Source organism: Papio anubis, chromosome 13 (genome assembly GCF_008728515.1).
Source record: "Papio anubis isolate 15944 chromosome 13, Panubis1.0, whole genome shotgun sequence".
Lineage (NCBI taxonomy): Eukaryota > Metazoa > Chordata > Mammalia > Primates > Cercopithecidae > Papio > Papio anubis.
In genome coordinates this window covers 80150122-80165264 of record NC_044988.1, presented here as the reverse complement: position 1 = coordinate 80165264, position 15143 = coordinate 80150122, and the positions used below count along the sequence as shown (strand labels likewise).

The following is a 15143-nucleotide window of genomic DNA, read 5'->3' as shown; positions in this document are numbered from 1 at the left end:
TAAGTTATTTACAGTTTTTAAAATAAAGAATGCTGCAAATCTTTGCACATGCATAATTGTATTGTGTGTAAATATATCTATAGGATAAGTTTCTATCAGTGATATTGTTGCAGTTTATTTTGACAGCTTTAGAACTGATTGACTTTTGCTTAGGATTTATGGGCTAGTCAGAATTTGCTTTGTGATATTTAGACTTGGTGTTGTCAATTGTATCAGCCAGCTTTTGTACTCTACGCTTGTAGTTAAATAATTGAAATTTATGTAGAAAAAATATGTTTATGATTGGGAATCTGGAATTCTATAGCCTAAACACCCACTTCCCAATTGAATCATTGTTTTTATAACCTTACTTTAAGGAAATTTTTTAATTTATAAAAAGTTTTTGATAATGAGAGATATCTTAGATACACAGCTATCATCTTAGAACAGACCATACCTCCTTTCTGCTCTGCCTAGAATCTGTGCTTCCTAAAGATCAATCCAGGACGTTTGGCAGCTATAGGAGATGTAACTAATCTCAAAAAGAATGACAATGACCACATTTACAGTTTATACTGTTCTTCTTTTCATGTCTTTTGGCTATTAAAAATTATATAAATATAAACATTTTTAGGTTATGTAAATAATTCACAAAGTTTTCTGAATTGGCTTTTAGATTAAATTTTTAGTATTTTCCCCATTTTGATAGTAAGGAAACGAATTGTAAATAAAATTTCCATTACGTTTCTCTATCTTTGAAGTTTGTCTCTTGGGTAATACATATCTTGTGATTCATGAAATGCAAAGAAAAAATCCACAGGATTTTGTCATCAGCTACATTCTATGAGCATTTTCAGCCAGATTTCTGTACTTGTTTAGATTTACATTATTTTGGGAGAATCCTAATTTGTAGTTAAAAAATTAAATATGTTGCAAAACCAATTATAAACTTCCTGTTAATGTTGAACTTTTGCTAGGGAAAGATTCTGAGGGGAATTTCCTTTATCCTTTTAAAGGGATAAATATTATTTAAATCACCTTAGTAACAGTTGGACCACAGTCATGCAATTAGTTTAGTATCACTTTCTCAGTTAGATGGTGTTGGTCTGGAGTTGACAACACTGATTTTCTGTGAAGTTTATTATTTATTATTTTTTAAATAAGGGGGAAATTTTGCTTTTTAAAACATTTGCAGTCTATCACTAGGTTTACGAGGCAAAATAGATTTAATCATTTTGAGAATTGTGAATTATTTTCTATGTGAAGAATATATGTGGCACCATCGTTTTTGATTGAGTCTCATGGTGCACATTATGTAAAAGAAAACAAATCTTATTGTCTTTTTTATGATACAGTAAAGTGAAGACTGTCCTGAGTGTGCATGGTGCATACATGTTATGTATGTGTTATATGTGTATGCATACATATGTGTGTGTATATATATATTTTCTACAAATTTAAAATAATATCAGTGACTTGAAAATAGTAAGGGCTTACCAGGTAATCTCTTTGTAGGCCTTGGAGTAGCTTTTTTTTAAATTTTTTTTTTTTGTTATTGATGGGTAATCGTGCTCTGGTAAATCAGTCTTTTTTTTTTTTTCTTTTTTTTTTGAGATGGAATTTCGCTCTTGTTGCCCAGGCTGGAGTGCAATGGTGCAGTCTTTGCTCACTGCATCCTCCGTCTCCCAGGTTCAAGTGATTCTCCTGCCTCAGCCTCCTGAGTGGCTGGGGTTACAGACATGTGTCACCACGCCCAGCTAATTTTTTTTTTTTTTTTCTTTTGAGATGGAATTTTGTTCTTGTTGCCCAGGCTGGAGTGCAATGACGTGATCTTGGCTCACTGCAACCTTTGCTTCCCAAGTCCAAGCAATTCTCTTACCTCAGACTCCGGAGTGGCTGGGATTACAGGCGCCTGCCATCACACCCAACTAATTTTTGTAGTTTTAGTAGAGACAGGGTAACAACATGTTGGTCAGGTTGGCCTTGAACTCCTGACCTCAGGCAGTCCACCCGCCTCATCCGCTCAAAGTGTTGGGATTACAGGCATGAGCCACCATGCTCAGTCTAATTTTGTATTTTTTTAGTAGAGACGGGGTTTCATCATATTGGTCAGGCTGGTCTTGAACTCCTCACCTCAGGTGATCCACCCGCCTCGGCCTCCCGAAGTGTTGGTATTATAGGCATGAGCCACCACGCCTGGCCTGGCAAGTCGGTCTTAACCTCAATTACTTCACCCTAAGACAGAGCTGGGTAGAAATCAGAAGACAAGAATTAGGAGAAAAGGAAGAGGCAGTGATCCATCTTAACAAGGTTTAGACTGTATTGGTTTTATTGCAAGTAAATTAAAGCCTTTCCTTTTTTGTATGCTTATAGACCTCAGGGGTCGCATTCTATTCCTGAGAATAGTAGCTACCATTGGCAGTGAGGTATGTGTGCATGCATCCTGGATCTAATTAGGTGGCCTGTGCTGCTTGCATATTTTTGGAACATTGTTCTGACTTTATTTGTTCTATTTGTAGATAAGAACATTCAGAGAAACACTCTTTGCCCATGTAATTATCTCATATAGCATTTTGCCTACTCAGATGGCATGGCTGAATGTTTTAGGTATAGGGAAAAGCTGACTTTGGTGGCAACTCTTTATGCTGTCTTCTCAAATTAAGAGGGTCCTCTATTCAGGAATGTTTCCTGCATAATGAATAGACATTCCTTGAAGCATGATGACCCCCACCCACTGCATTTGAATGTAGAGCAACCTTTTACATGGAAACAGTGATAGTATAGGAAGCACAAAATAACATCAAATAAACTCTAATTAATAGCTTCACAGATTCAAGAAGATACCGTGTTGACTAAATTAGTACACATTACTATGTAAAATGATCATTCAGAGAACAGTGTTCCTGAAAATAAAAAAATCTGATCACTTGCCCTCCTTTACCCATTACTAACAAACAGACAAACTGAAAGTCACTACCAGGTAGTGACATGGATATAGCTAAAAATCAAATATTTGACCTTGAAAATAAATCCAGGATATCACCCGGGATACCAAATCAAAAGTAAAGTGTTAAAAATATAAATGGAAAATTAAGAGATGTCAAGGGTCAATCAGTTTTTAAATGTAGATTCCCAAATATCCAACATTCATTGTAAAAGAAATCTCAAATGAACAGAAACAATGGAGAGAAAAGTAGTCAAAGTAATAGAATATTTCCTTAATCTAAAGACAAATGTGAGACTGTAGATAAAATTGCCGATCAAGGGCAAAGCAAGAATTATGAGCAAAGCCGAGACATCATATTCTAGTGATATTTGTGATCTCCCAAAATTAATGAAAGACATTGCGACAGTTTCAGGTAGGAGAGGATGAGAAAAATGTTTGGTTAATGGCCTAGGTAGCTAGCTTACTAGATCCTTGTTCTTTCTTTCACTTACTTTTTTATTCATTCAACAAATGTTTATAGAGCACTTACTATATGCCAAAAATGTTGTTAGGTAATATAGACACAGTGGAGTAAAAATAGTTGGATGAGGGACAGAAGTAATCAATAATCACACTATAAATAAAAATAAATTACACCTGTGATAACTTCTACCATGGAGGGTTTTATTGTGCCAAGAGCATGTTACAAAGGGATTTTTGACTTAATCAGGGAAGGCATCCCAGAAGTAGCGGTAAGTAACGTGTGAGTAGGAATTAGATTGTGAGGAGAGCAGGTAACATCCCAGGAAGAGAGAGTAACATGTACAAAGGCCCATGGTTAGGGGGATTGCGATAGATTGAAAGGAATGGAAAAACTAGTAAGTCCAGAAAGCAGACATGCAGTGCAAGACAAAGCTTGGCGAGTAAGTAAGGACCTGTACTATGCAGGTGTTTTACACGAAAAGAATGGGAATCATACATCAGACTTCTCATCTGCAAGGCTAAATACTAGAAGACAGTGTTCTGAGAGAAAATGATTTTAAGCTTATGCAAACTTTCTAGAAAGAGTGCTCATGGTACACTCTAGAAAATGGGGGTGGAGGAGGGAGAAGAAAAGAGGTTCCAAAAAAAAAAGATGTACGTTTGAAGAAGCAATGTACCACCTGGGTATGTAAAATAAGCAACCCCAATGGAAGTTGAGAAGCAGGCCTAGAAATCAGTGGGTTCGATTGGGTACTAGTAAGTCACAGGGCTGCAGGAAATGTCTTTGGGGATAAATTGTATAATTAAAAAGTTGGAAATACATCTGTGGTATGCTTCTGCTGTAATAAACCACGTGTTTTTTATCTGTAACAAAAGAGAGAGTATTAAAAGAGAAAGCAGTTAGAAGTTCAAGGGAAAACAAAAATTTGTTCAAAAGTCATGGTGTTGAATCTGTTTTTAATAAGAGAATTAAGAGCATCACATTTTGATGTCTAGTCCCATGTTTGGGCTTATTCTTGACATTCTATTTATGTGTGTGCATTTCCTTGCTTTTGCTTCTATCTTTTCTTTTCCTACCTTTTGATAAATTGAGTTTTCTTTTCAAACTGTTTTGTTCTTCCTTCATTTTAAAAAAATATTTCTTTCTTTTGTGGTTTGAGTGGTACATCCAATATCTATTTTTAGTAGTGGCTAACTTTAAATTTTAAAAACATGCTTTAAAAAATTCAAGATATAGGCCAGGCATGGTGGCTCATGCTTATATTCCTAGCACTTTGGGAGGCCAAGGCGGACAGAACACCTGAGGTCAGTAGTTCAAGACCAGCCTGGCCAACATGGTGAAACCCCATCTCTACTAAAAGTACAAAAATTAGGCATGGTGGTATGCACCTGTAATCCCAGCTACTCAGGAGACTGAGGCAAGAGAATCGCTTGAATCTGGGAGGCAGAGGTTGCAGTGAGCCAAGATCAAGCCACTGCACTCCAGCCTGGACGACAGAGTGAGACTCAGTCTCAAAATAAAAAATAAAATAAAATAAAATAAATTCAAGATATAATTCAGTATCTACAGTAGCCCCCAAACAAGACAAAGCTATCAGCAAACTGTCTACTGTTCTACCTGCTCTTCTTACCTCTTACATAAGAAAAGAAAAATCAAGACTCCTAGTTTCTTGTTGTTAACATTTCTAAATTTATAAATATCTGAATGAGAGAGTCAAATATATGAAAAACACAAAAAGTAATGTGACAATCATCTAATTACCAAACATTAAAATCAAACATGCTAACATTTTATGTAATTTGCTTCAGGTCTCTGAAAAGAATTGTAGATATAACCAAAGCACCGTCCCAAACAAAGCACCGTCCCCCACTCCTTCCTCCTGCCCGTTGTCTCAGAAGTTGTCCGGAAATTGCTGCTGCTTGTTCTCATTCATGTGCTTGCACTTTTATTATCTATCTGTGCACTTATTTAAAAAACCCTCACACTTAAAAAGAATTCGGCCCGGTAATACAGGTTAAAATTATAGGATACAAATTCTGAACCTTCAAAAGTGTGTAGGAATTGTTCCACCATTCCAGAATTTGGTCTTTTAGGGTCTTCCTTATGCCCCTTTGAATGTCCTATAGCATCCATTTAAAGACCTTACACACGGTAGATGTTAATGTTTATTTTCCACCCATAATTTAATGACATTTCTACTCATTAATTTTTCTTGTTTGGGATATATGTACTAGGCACTTAGCTATGACTTGCTAATTCATCCAATGGAAGACACTGAGTGTCTACTGTCGCCAAGTGATATTCTAGATTCCAGAGATACAGATATGAAAGAGGTAGCATTCCTTCCTTCATGAAGTTAATGTTCTTGTTGAGGGAAGATAAAACAATAAACATGTAAACCAATAAATACGATAATTTTGGGTATAAATAAAGGATATGTCATTTGGGTATATCATGATGTGGTGATAATAAAATGGGAGAATATGGTGATGGTGGTGGGCTGCTGCTTTGGCTAGGATAACCAAGGATAGCCTTTTTAAGAAAGCGACATTTAATAAGTAAATGGACATAAAGAGTTGCAGAGAGAGTAATCCGAGCAGATGGATCTATAAATGCAAAGATCCTGAGACAGAAATGGGCTTGGTCTGTGTGACTGGAACCTCGTAAATGGGGAGTGAGTGGAAAGAGATGAGATCCAAGAAAGTGGCAGGGGCCAGTCATGTGTAGGGCATTATGGATAGCAGTAAGGATTTCAAGTAGGAAGATTTTGGAGGGTTTTAAGCAGGAGAGTGACTTAATGCAAATTGATTTATACTTGTTGTGTACAAGCTGGACTTTAGGGAAGCAGTGTGGAGGAAGAGGAATTGGTCAAGAGCCTGTTGCAATTGGCAGATAAAAGGTATTGCTCACTTGTCTAGGGGAGGTAGCAGTGGAGAAGTGGTTTCTCCTGGCTTTTCAGCACCTGAATGGTCTGTAAGAATGGCACTAGCATACAAGTTATTTCAATGTGGACTTTCCAATGTACAGTTGCAGGATGAGAGTTAGAGTCTGTTGGAGGGTATGGAGCTTGTACGTGTGCGATACACACTACTTAAGGAGAGTATGCCAGAGGAAAGGCAGCTTTGGCATTCTCTTGGGTACAGGAAAGGTAGCATGTGGTGATCAGGAGAGTCTAATGAAGCTAAAACTGTCACCCAGGAATGTTAAAAAGAGAACATAATGAGTATTCTGCTTGCTTTAGAGCTCTGTATGGTGTTATTATCCTTCTCTAAAAGATAAATGTTGCTCTCAAGAGTAATGAAAATACTAGAGCACATCACACAGTAAATGAAATTGTGAAACTTTAAACATATGCAACATGTGCTGTGACCAGGAAGGAATGGCAGTGTTGAACACCAAACTATATGGAGTAAAATTGGTATCAGGGTGGAAATAACATCGAACAATAATACTTTGGAGATATCTCAGTTAAATTACAAAGTTTCAATAGTCAGGAAAAAAGATTTTATAATTAATCTGAGTTACTCTTTTAGAAAAAGCGTTAATCTCAAAAAGCCATCCACCTAGACCCCCATTATAATGAACCCTTAGCTGCGAGATTGAGGAAGAATAAGCTTTGCATCTGTGGCCTATTTTTCTGACATAGGCTCTGTTAAGATACATAGCATCGAAGGATTTCCTAGCTAACTATATATTATGTGTGTATCTTAATAGCAGAAATCACAATATAACTACAGAGATGAACTAAAATTTGATTAGATTCTGGGATACAAGCTGCCTGACCTGAAGGAATAAACAATTTAGGGAAAACAGAAAAAGAAACTTAGGCACTCACCTATTTTCTCCCTTGATTCCCACCCCAGGTCTCTGAGATAGGACTGTTTCTGGGATCCTCATTTGAAAATCAAGAAGAGTGAGGCCACCTTGGGCACAGTGCTGATGCAGAATTGATTTACCTTGACTTGTTTTGGATCTGTGGGATGTCTGGTTCTTTTGTAAAAACACAACTTTGCCAGCCAGACTGGAAATGCTTTCTGTGTTTTTCATCAAAAATCTTGGACACTCTCTCTAGAGGTCTTCTCTGGCAAGGACTGTTTTCCTCTTTAACTTTGGTTCTTGCATTCCATATGTAAGCAAAGTTCAACTAGTTAGGAAAAAGTCATTCTAGAAAAAAATATTGTAATTGTGAGACCAGATGGTAAGCATTATTCAGCTGATGAGGTTGTGTAGATTTGAGGGAAGGTGTGGTAATATGATCTCGATCTGCAGCTGTGACCTGTTGTTCCAAAACAGCCTCATTCCTTCCTGCCTTTTGCGTCTGCATTCCAGCACCTCTCCCTCCATCTTTGTGGGCATTGGAGTTCTCACAGATTGCTTTGACAGATGCATCAGGGAGGAATAAAGCTTGTTCAAGGAAGGACAACCCACAAATCTGTTTTGAATATCCTCCGCCCCATGTTACTTGTAATATTGGCAAATCCAGGGGAATATAACCACTTTTGTTCAGCACTCTGAGAGACAGTTTCCCATGACACAAATTGCCATGAGCCTATTTAGATGTAATTAAGGCATTTCCATTTGATGTCTTGCAGGTACCTCAAACTAAACACATACTGAACCCAGCTCATTAGCTCTCTTCTCCTTACCTCCCCTAACAAAACACCAATCAAGATTTTCTCCTGTGTTTCCTCCTTCAACCAAAGGGAAAATTTAGAAGTCATTCTAGACTTCTCTGTCTCATCCATCTCATGGAGTCCTTCTCCTAAATACTTCCCCAGTCTTCTATATCTCTTCCCAGTGCTGCTGCCCTGATTCTGGCTTTCATTATTTCTCTTTTGGAATTTGGAAATAGTTTTGCCTTTACTTTATTTTCTTCTTCCACTCTGTCACCAATGTTGTGTCTTAAATGAAAGTCTGACCAGTAAGGCCAATGAGATTACAATCCCACAGTGGGAGGGGTGGATGAAGGTCTTTATTTTTTAAAGAAGCTCTGCAGGCTATTGTAATATGTGGCTATGGTTGAGAATGTATGCTGGACTGGACAAATTTCAAATATCTCAGCCAGATATACAAGACGTTTGTGACCTTGGACATCGCATCTTCTGATTTTTCTTCTGTTTCTGACTTTACAATAAATAACCATAACTACTTGTGCTTCCTCTAACTTTTTTTTTTTTTTTTTTTTTTGATATGGAGTCTTGCTGTGTCACCCAGGCTGGAGTATAGTGGCGTGAGCTCGGCTCACTGAAACCTCTGCCTAGTGGGTTAAAGTGATTCTCCTGCCTCAGCTTCCCAAGCAGCTGGGACCACAGGTGTGTGCTACCATGCCTGGCTAATTTTTGTATTTTTAGTTGAGATGGGGTTTCACCATTGTTGGCCAGGCTGGTCTCGAACTCCTGACCTCAGGTGATCCACCCACCTCAGCCTCCCAAAGTGCTGGGATTACAGGCGTGAGCTCCCATACTGGGCCCTTCCTCTTTCATACTGTTGCATACTGTTCATCGGTGTTGTGCCTGGGTTTGTGGGATTCTTCTATCAGAAATGTGCTGGAAATATACAAACTAATAAAACACTATGACTACTGAGTACTGTATTTCATTCCCCATCTTGGTAAGTGTTGGCATTGACCTATGAGAACCTCCAGAAAGATTTAAGGCTTACATGCTTCCCTGTGTTCTCTCTCTATTCCCTCTTGTTATCTTCTTCATACCCAACTGCAAGTCCTAGGAATCTCTTTATAATCAGGATAGTATTGTCTTAGAGCCTTTTGACATGCCAGCTCTTCCTTGTCCAAAACACATTTTCACATTCTGCCCTTGGAGAATCTGTCCTAGGGCTCTGTAACAGCAGCTGCCACAAGTCTGTGCCACTCACGTAAGTCATGGTGGTCAGGTAGATATGCAGTTTATAGAGGACTTTTACAAGTTATATCTAAGTTTGATCCTCACTGTGCCATATGGAGTAGGCAGGGAGCTATTATTTCTCCACTTTACAGGTGCTGAGATGGAGATGTTTTAACTCTTATCAACCTGTCTTTCAGGTGTACACTGGATTCTATAGATTACATGTTGAAGGGTCCACAATGCACATCTCAAGTACTGTAACCTGACTGAATTATGGTTAGCTCCCTATTATTAAAGGACTTTAGGTGTGGTTTATTATTGTTTTCAGAAGCTCAAGGGGAAATCCCTAATTTGAGCAAACTTTATTTCAGAATATCCATTCATTATGGGTTAGGAGCCTCATCCCTTGAAATTTTCCAGCCCCCATTTTCCTCTTCTGTATTGCATCCTCATCTTTTGGTCAGTTTGATCCTTGAGGCCTCTGTGAAATAGAAAGGAGGGGGAGGGGGACATGGAATTTCCATATGATTGGTTTTAGATGTTGATTTCTGAGGCCTGTACTGTGAGTCACTGAAATGATTGGATTGAGTCTTGAAGATCCAAACGCAGAGTGTTGGGACTGTGTGGTTGGGCCTAATCCTAGTACAAAAACCAGTTCCTTTCAGTGAAGAGAAAAAGGGATAGGACTGTAGGTTCCTCAATGAAGCATCCATACATAGTAGCTCCTGTGTCAGGCTGTGGCATTTCCCACTTCCTGCCTTCAGTCTAGCAGGGTTCCTTGCATTTCGTGGTCTAAAAGTAAGGCTCATGGGCTCTTTCTGGAAAGATCTTACACCATTTAAATTTTAACATTGGGAGAAATTATAAACAAATGACAGTATTTGAATTATCTCACTTTTGAACAAAGTTAAGCAGCTTAAGTATGTCAGAATAAAGATATTCCCTTCTGCTGCCCAGGAGAAAAAGATCATTTTATTTAAAATCTAGCTATTGACATGCATGTTCCTTGTGTCTAATCAAGTTCTGAATTTGAACTCAATTAGAGCTTTGATAAAAGAAAGGGGAAAGGAAACTTGAAAGAATGCTGTTCCATTCATGAAGGGCCTGTGTGTTTTTAGTTTCCAAGTAAATGGCATAATGGGACCATGTATTTTCCATCCAAGCATTTTCCATCCTGAGAATAATTCCCTTCCTGGCTTCTCAATGAATAATGCATTATTTCTGAAACCCAAGAGGCATTCCTTTGATTTTCCTTTATGTTTAGCTTTCTGAGTGATTTTCAAGCAAGGAAATTCAAGGACTTGGAATGAATGCTTTATTAACATTTTTATTGAAGTTCAGATCGCTCCTTGGCTATTATCTCCTGATATTTGAAATATTTTTTTTCTCTCCAAGGAAAGTCTAAGGTATTGTATTTATTAGAAAATGAAGTACCTTGGCCAATCTTCAAAGTGAACAGCAGTTTAAAACCAATACACATTTGTGTTGTAGAACAAAGAGCTTTATGGGGGTACTTTTCTCCTTTATTTTCATTTCCCTGCTGAAAAGTTTCACAAAAGAAAGCTCAGATTCAAAAGTGGGCTGTTTGGAGACTAAATCTCATTTGTTTACATTTTGTGAAACTAATTCCTTGAGGCTGGACCAAATCCATGACCCCAGTCCAAGCCTGTATCCACCAAAGCCAGTGCCATTTAAATCTGAAGATGCAAATGCCCTTCTGGGATTGCCCCTACTTCCGCTCTACCTGATTACACATATGTAGCCTGCCTGATTACACATATGGGGCCCATTAGGTGAGGTATAATGGGACACAGTGGTGCCCACCGCTATTGGCTCATGTTCTTTCAGTAGAAGATCCCCAACAGAGTCTGGAGTAACACAGTGGTAGGTTTTAATGCTATTTTATGACCTCCATTTTCCTGGGATCCAAATGATGAGTGCTTTCAGAAAGTAAATGAAATAGAATTAAGCATATCATCTATATTTTAATTCCTCTTATAGTAAAATTGTAATGATTCAGAATAATTGGGGGAAGAAAGAGAACAAAATTGATCTAAATTAATAAAATATCTAAAACATTAAATGTGGTTTAAAATATTTAATGTTATCATTTTCAAGAAGTAGAAATGTAATATTTTCTAGAGCTTGAACTCTGGAGGCAGCCTCTAAGAGCAGAAACTCTGGGATTTTTCTACTTTCCAGTACTGTGGCCTTGAGCCAGTTATGTAAACTTTCTGGGTCTCAGTTCCTTCACCTGTACAATGGGGATATTAGTTTCTATGTCATATGGCTACTGTGAACATTCAATGAGTTATTACTGGTACAGCATATAGGACAGCACTATGTAGGTAGTTGTTGAATAAAAATAAAACATAGATCTTATCATTGAAAATCACAATTTCCAGACAGGTCCATGCTACGCAGCAGGTAATATTATTGTTATTGTAGGTACAGGTTGAGTGATTATTTCCTTAACACTTTTTTAATCCATACAACAAACCTCATGAGGTGTAAATATAATCATCTGCATTTTTCTGATGGGAAGATTAAGGAAAGAAAGTAGTTTGCCTAAGTTCACCCGGTTCATTACATGTCCAACAAGGATTTGGGCCCAGACAACCTGAATCCAGAAACTATGCCTTAATTAAACATTAAAGGACACTTAATCATTAGTGCTTATCTTTTGCATTAGTGCTTATGCAGTTTTTCATATCTCAATTGCTTATCAAACTCTTTGTGTTTTGCTCAAAATAATAATCATCAATGTCTCATAATTACTTGATTTTAGTAACGTCCGAAATAAAATTTTAAGTTGACTATCGTTAAATTTTTTCTGATTATCTCAGGAAATGAGTATTTCATTTGCAACAATGATTTGTGGCTTCCAACTTCAGTATTTTTATATTGAACTGAAATCATTTCACTTTATGGTTGCATGTTTTATAATGTTTTTTCATTCTCTTTTTAAAAATCCTCCTGATCCCTATCCTTGTCCTTGTAGGGGCCTTTATCATCTGCTGGACTCCTGGATTGGTTTTGTTACTTCTAGACGTGTGTTGTCCGCAGTGCGACGTGCTGGCCTATGAGAAATTCTTCCTTCTCCTTGCTGAATTCAACTCTGCCATGAACCCCATCATTTACTCCTACCGCGACAAAGAAATGAGCGCCACCTTTAGGCAGATCCTCTGCTGCCAACGCAGTGAGAACCCCAGCGGCCCCACAGAAGGCTCAGACCGCTCGGCTTCCTCCCTCAACCACACCATCTTGGCTGGAGTTCACAGCAATGACCACTCTGTGGTTTAGAACGGAAACTGAGATGAGGAACCAGCCGTCCTCTCTTGGAGGATAAACAGTCTCCCCCTACCCAATTGCCAGGGCAAGGTGGGGTGTGAGAGAGGAGAAATGTCAACTCATGTACTTAAACACTAACCAATGACAGTATTTGTTCCTAGGCCCCACAAGACTTGATATATATTGAAAATTAGCTTATGTGACAACCCTCACCTTGATCCCCATCCCTTCTGAAAGTAGGAAGTGGAGCTCTTGCAATGGAATTCAAGAACAGACTCTGGAGTGTCCATTTAGACTACACTAACTAGACTTTAAAAAGATTTTGTGTGGTTTGGTGCAAGTCAGGATAAATTCTGACTAGTTGAATCCACAGCTTCATTTATATACAGCCTTCCCTTTTTTATTGTTAAAGGATACGTTTCACTTAATAAACATGTTTATGCCTATCAGCATGTTTGTGATGGATGAGACTATGGACTGTTTTTAAACTACCATAATTCCATTTTTTCCCTTACATAGGAAAACTGTAAGCTGGAATTATCTTTTGTTTAGAAAGCATGCATGTAATGTATGTATGCAGTATGCCTTACTTAAAAAGATTAAAAGGATACTAATTTTAAATCTTCTAGGAAATAGAACCTAGACTTCAAAGCCAGTATTTGTTTAGGTTGTGAAGCAAACAATGCTCTAATCACAATATTAACTGTTTAATTAAAATGTTGTAACAAGTTTAAAACAGGGAATGTAAATTTTTGCCAAAGTGATATGTATTCCAAAAAAGTCATAGAAGATGAAGCACTGTAATATTGTTCCCACATATTTAAAATACCCAAGTACATTCTAATTACCAGTGTATCAGAGGAAAGTTTTCGTAGTCTTTGTAAAATAATATACTCATCATAGAAAACTTGAAAAATGCAGAAATGTATAAAAAAGCAAAAATTATTACTGATAATATCACACCCCAGAAGGAACCACCTTTCAAAAGCAACCCCCATATATGCCTATGTATGTATTGTATACCTTTTTTACATAATTGGAATCATACTGTAAACAGTTTTATAAGTAGATCTTTTTCATTGCAAAATTGCCACATTTTCTTATGGTATTAAAAATTTTACAAAAACAATTTTAATGGCTATATTATATTCCATTTAATGGATGCAACTCAGTTTATTTAACCATTCCCATGTTGTTAGCTGTTTAGGTTATTTCTAATTTTCATTTTGCAGAAATTTTGTGTGCATAAACTTTGTCCATATAATTGATTATTAGGACATATTCCCATGAAGGATTCTTTTTTTCAAAAAATGTGAAATGTCATCTTTTACTTACACCTTTCATAAAAAGGGATTTCCTGCGTTTGCACTGCTTGGGTGGCAGTTGTGAGGAAAAGCCAGTCAAATGACCTTTTTACAAAAGAAATGCAGTGGTCACTTTAGTTGAGAGTGACTTTTTAATATAACAAGATCAACTAGAAGCGTTCAACTGTCTCAAGAATCAAGGTATCCCAATATATCTCGCAATTCCAAACTTTGTTTGAGTGACTCGTTATCCAGCTCTTGGTAGCCACACCTGCAATGTAAAATTGAAGAAAATTCAAAGAAACCAAATGTGCTGAGTGAATAAAGGATTGTCATATCAATTAGTTTGGGTCCATCTGTAGCAAATGGGTTGAGTGTGTCAGTATGTGATTGGTTACTGTGTATTCTCCAGGAATCACCCCAATAGGCTGCTGCCCTATTAGGTGATACCTGTTTAATACGTTGTCCAGGTAGAGTAGTAGTTGCATCAGTTTGTGTAACAAGTGACCAGTGAAGTAACACAGTGGTGAAGCAGGTCAGGGGAGGTCAGGAGGATGTCTGAGAGAAAGAAGTCTGGGAGATGAATGACTGTCTAGGAAGGAGGACATCAGTGCACGGTTAGTGTTTGAGCAGAGGGCAGACTTGTAAAGTACCCGTAGTGAAAAGAATGTGGGGACCCAATTAGCAGAAAGGTGTTTGCACATACTTTTTACAAAATACAGAATACTTTATATTGGAAGTGAAAGAAATGAACTTGGACTTTTACGCATGTGCATATTTTTCTGGAGGCTGTATGGATTATTTGAAATGAAAAGCCTACTAATTGGACTTTAATAAATCATTTTCAATCAGCGCTTGGTAATGTGTGGTTCTGGTCAGTGCTATTTCTCTTGTTTGAGAGTCTTCCAGCTTGCCTTGCATGGGTGTTTTTCCCGCTGTGACCTCCTTTATTTCTCTGTTACAAGGGCTGCTTAACCCTGAGGTGGAGCAACCATGTGCTCCCCCAACCCCCAACTGTTTTTTTTCAATCTGAGTAATAAATCTTGCCAGTATCTGGAAGATAGTAGTTTATGTTCCATGAGAGGAGACAATTTATTAAGATGGTACTTTACCTCAACAGGATAACTGTTAGAATGAGGTTCTTTTTGAAAAACTCTGATTTTACAAAAAATGTTGACAACTTTCATGAAACACTCTCACTAGTTTATAAAATCATAGTAGTATTTCTATTTATAGATTTAATAACCAATAAGATAAAAGTTACATATATCTTCCAGTGATATAACCATTATAACATTTTCAGTATATCACTAAGG

General features: G+C 37.5%; 1 protein-coding gene across 8 annotated transcripts in view; it reads left to right on the top strand.

Annotated features, from left to right (window-relative positions):
- Positions 1-14679, top strand: part of LPAR1 (lysophosphatidic acid receptor 1) — a 170951-nt gene extending 156272 nt beyond the window's left edge. For 5 of the 8 annotated variants that reach the window (XM_031654394.1, XM_031654396.1, XM_031654391.1 and 2 more), the window contains one exon: positions 12234-14166. In XM_031654394.1, coding sequence (XP_031510254.1) covers positions 12234-12535 — 302 coding nt within the window. In that variant the 3' untranslated portion in view covers positions 12536-14166. Of the gene's footprint in view, positions 1-12233 lie in introns of all 8 variants that reach the window. The other 3 variants (XM_031654392.1, XM_031654390.1, XM_031654397.1) reach the window with 3 other exon arrangements.
- Positions 14680-15143: the final 464 nt, after the last annotated feature.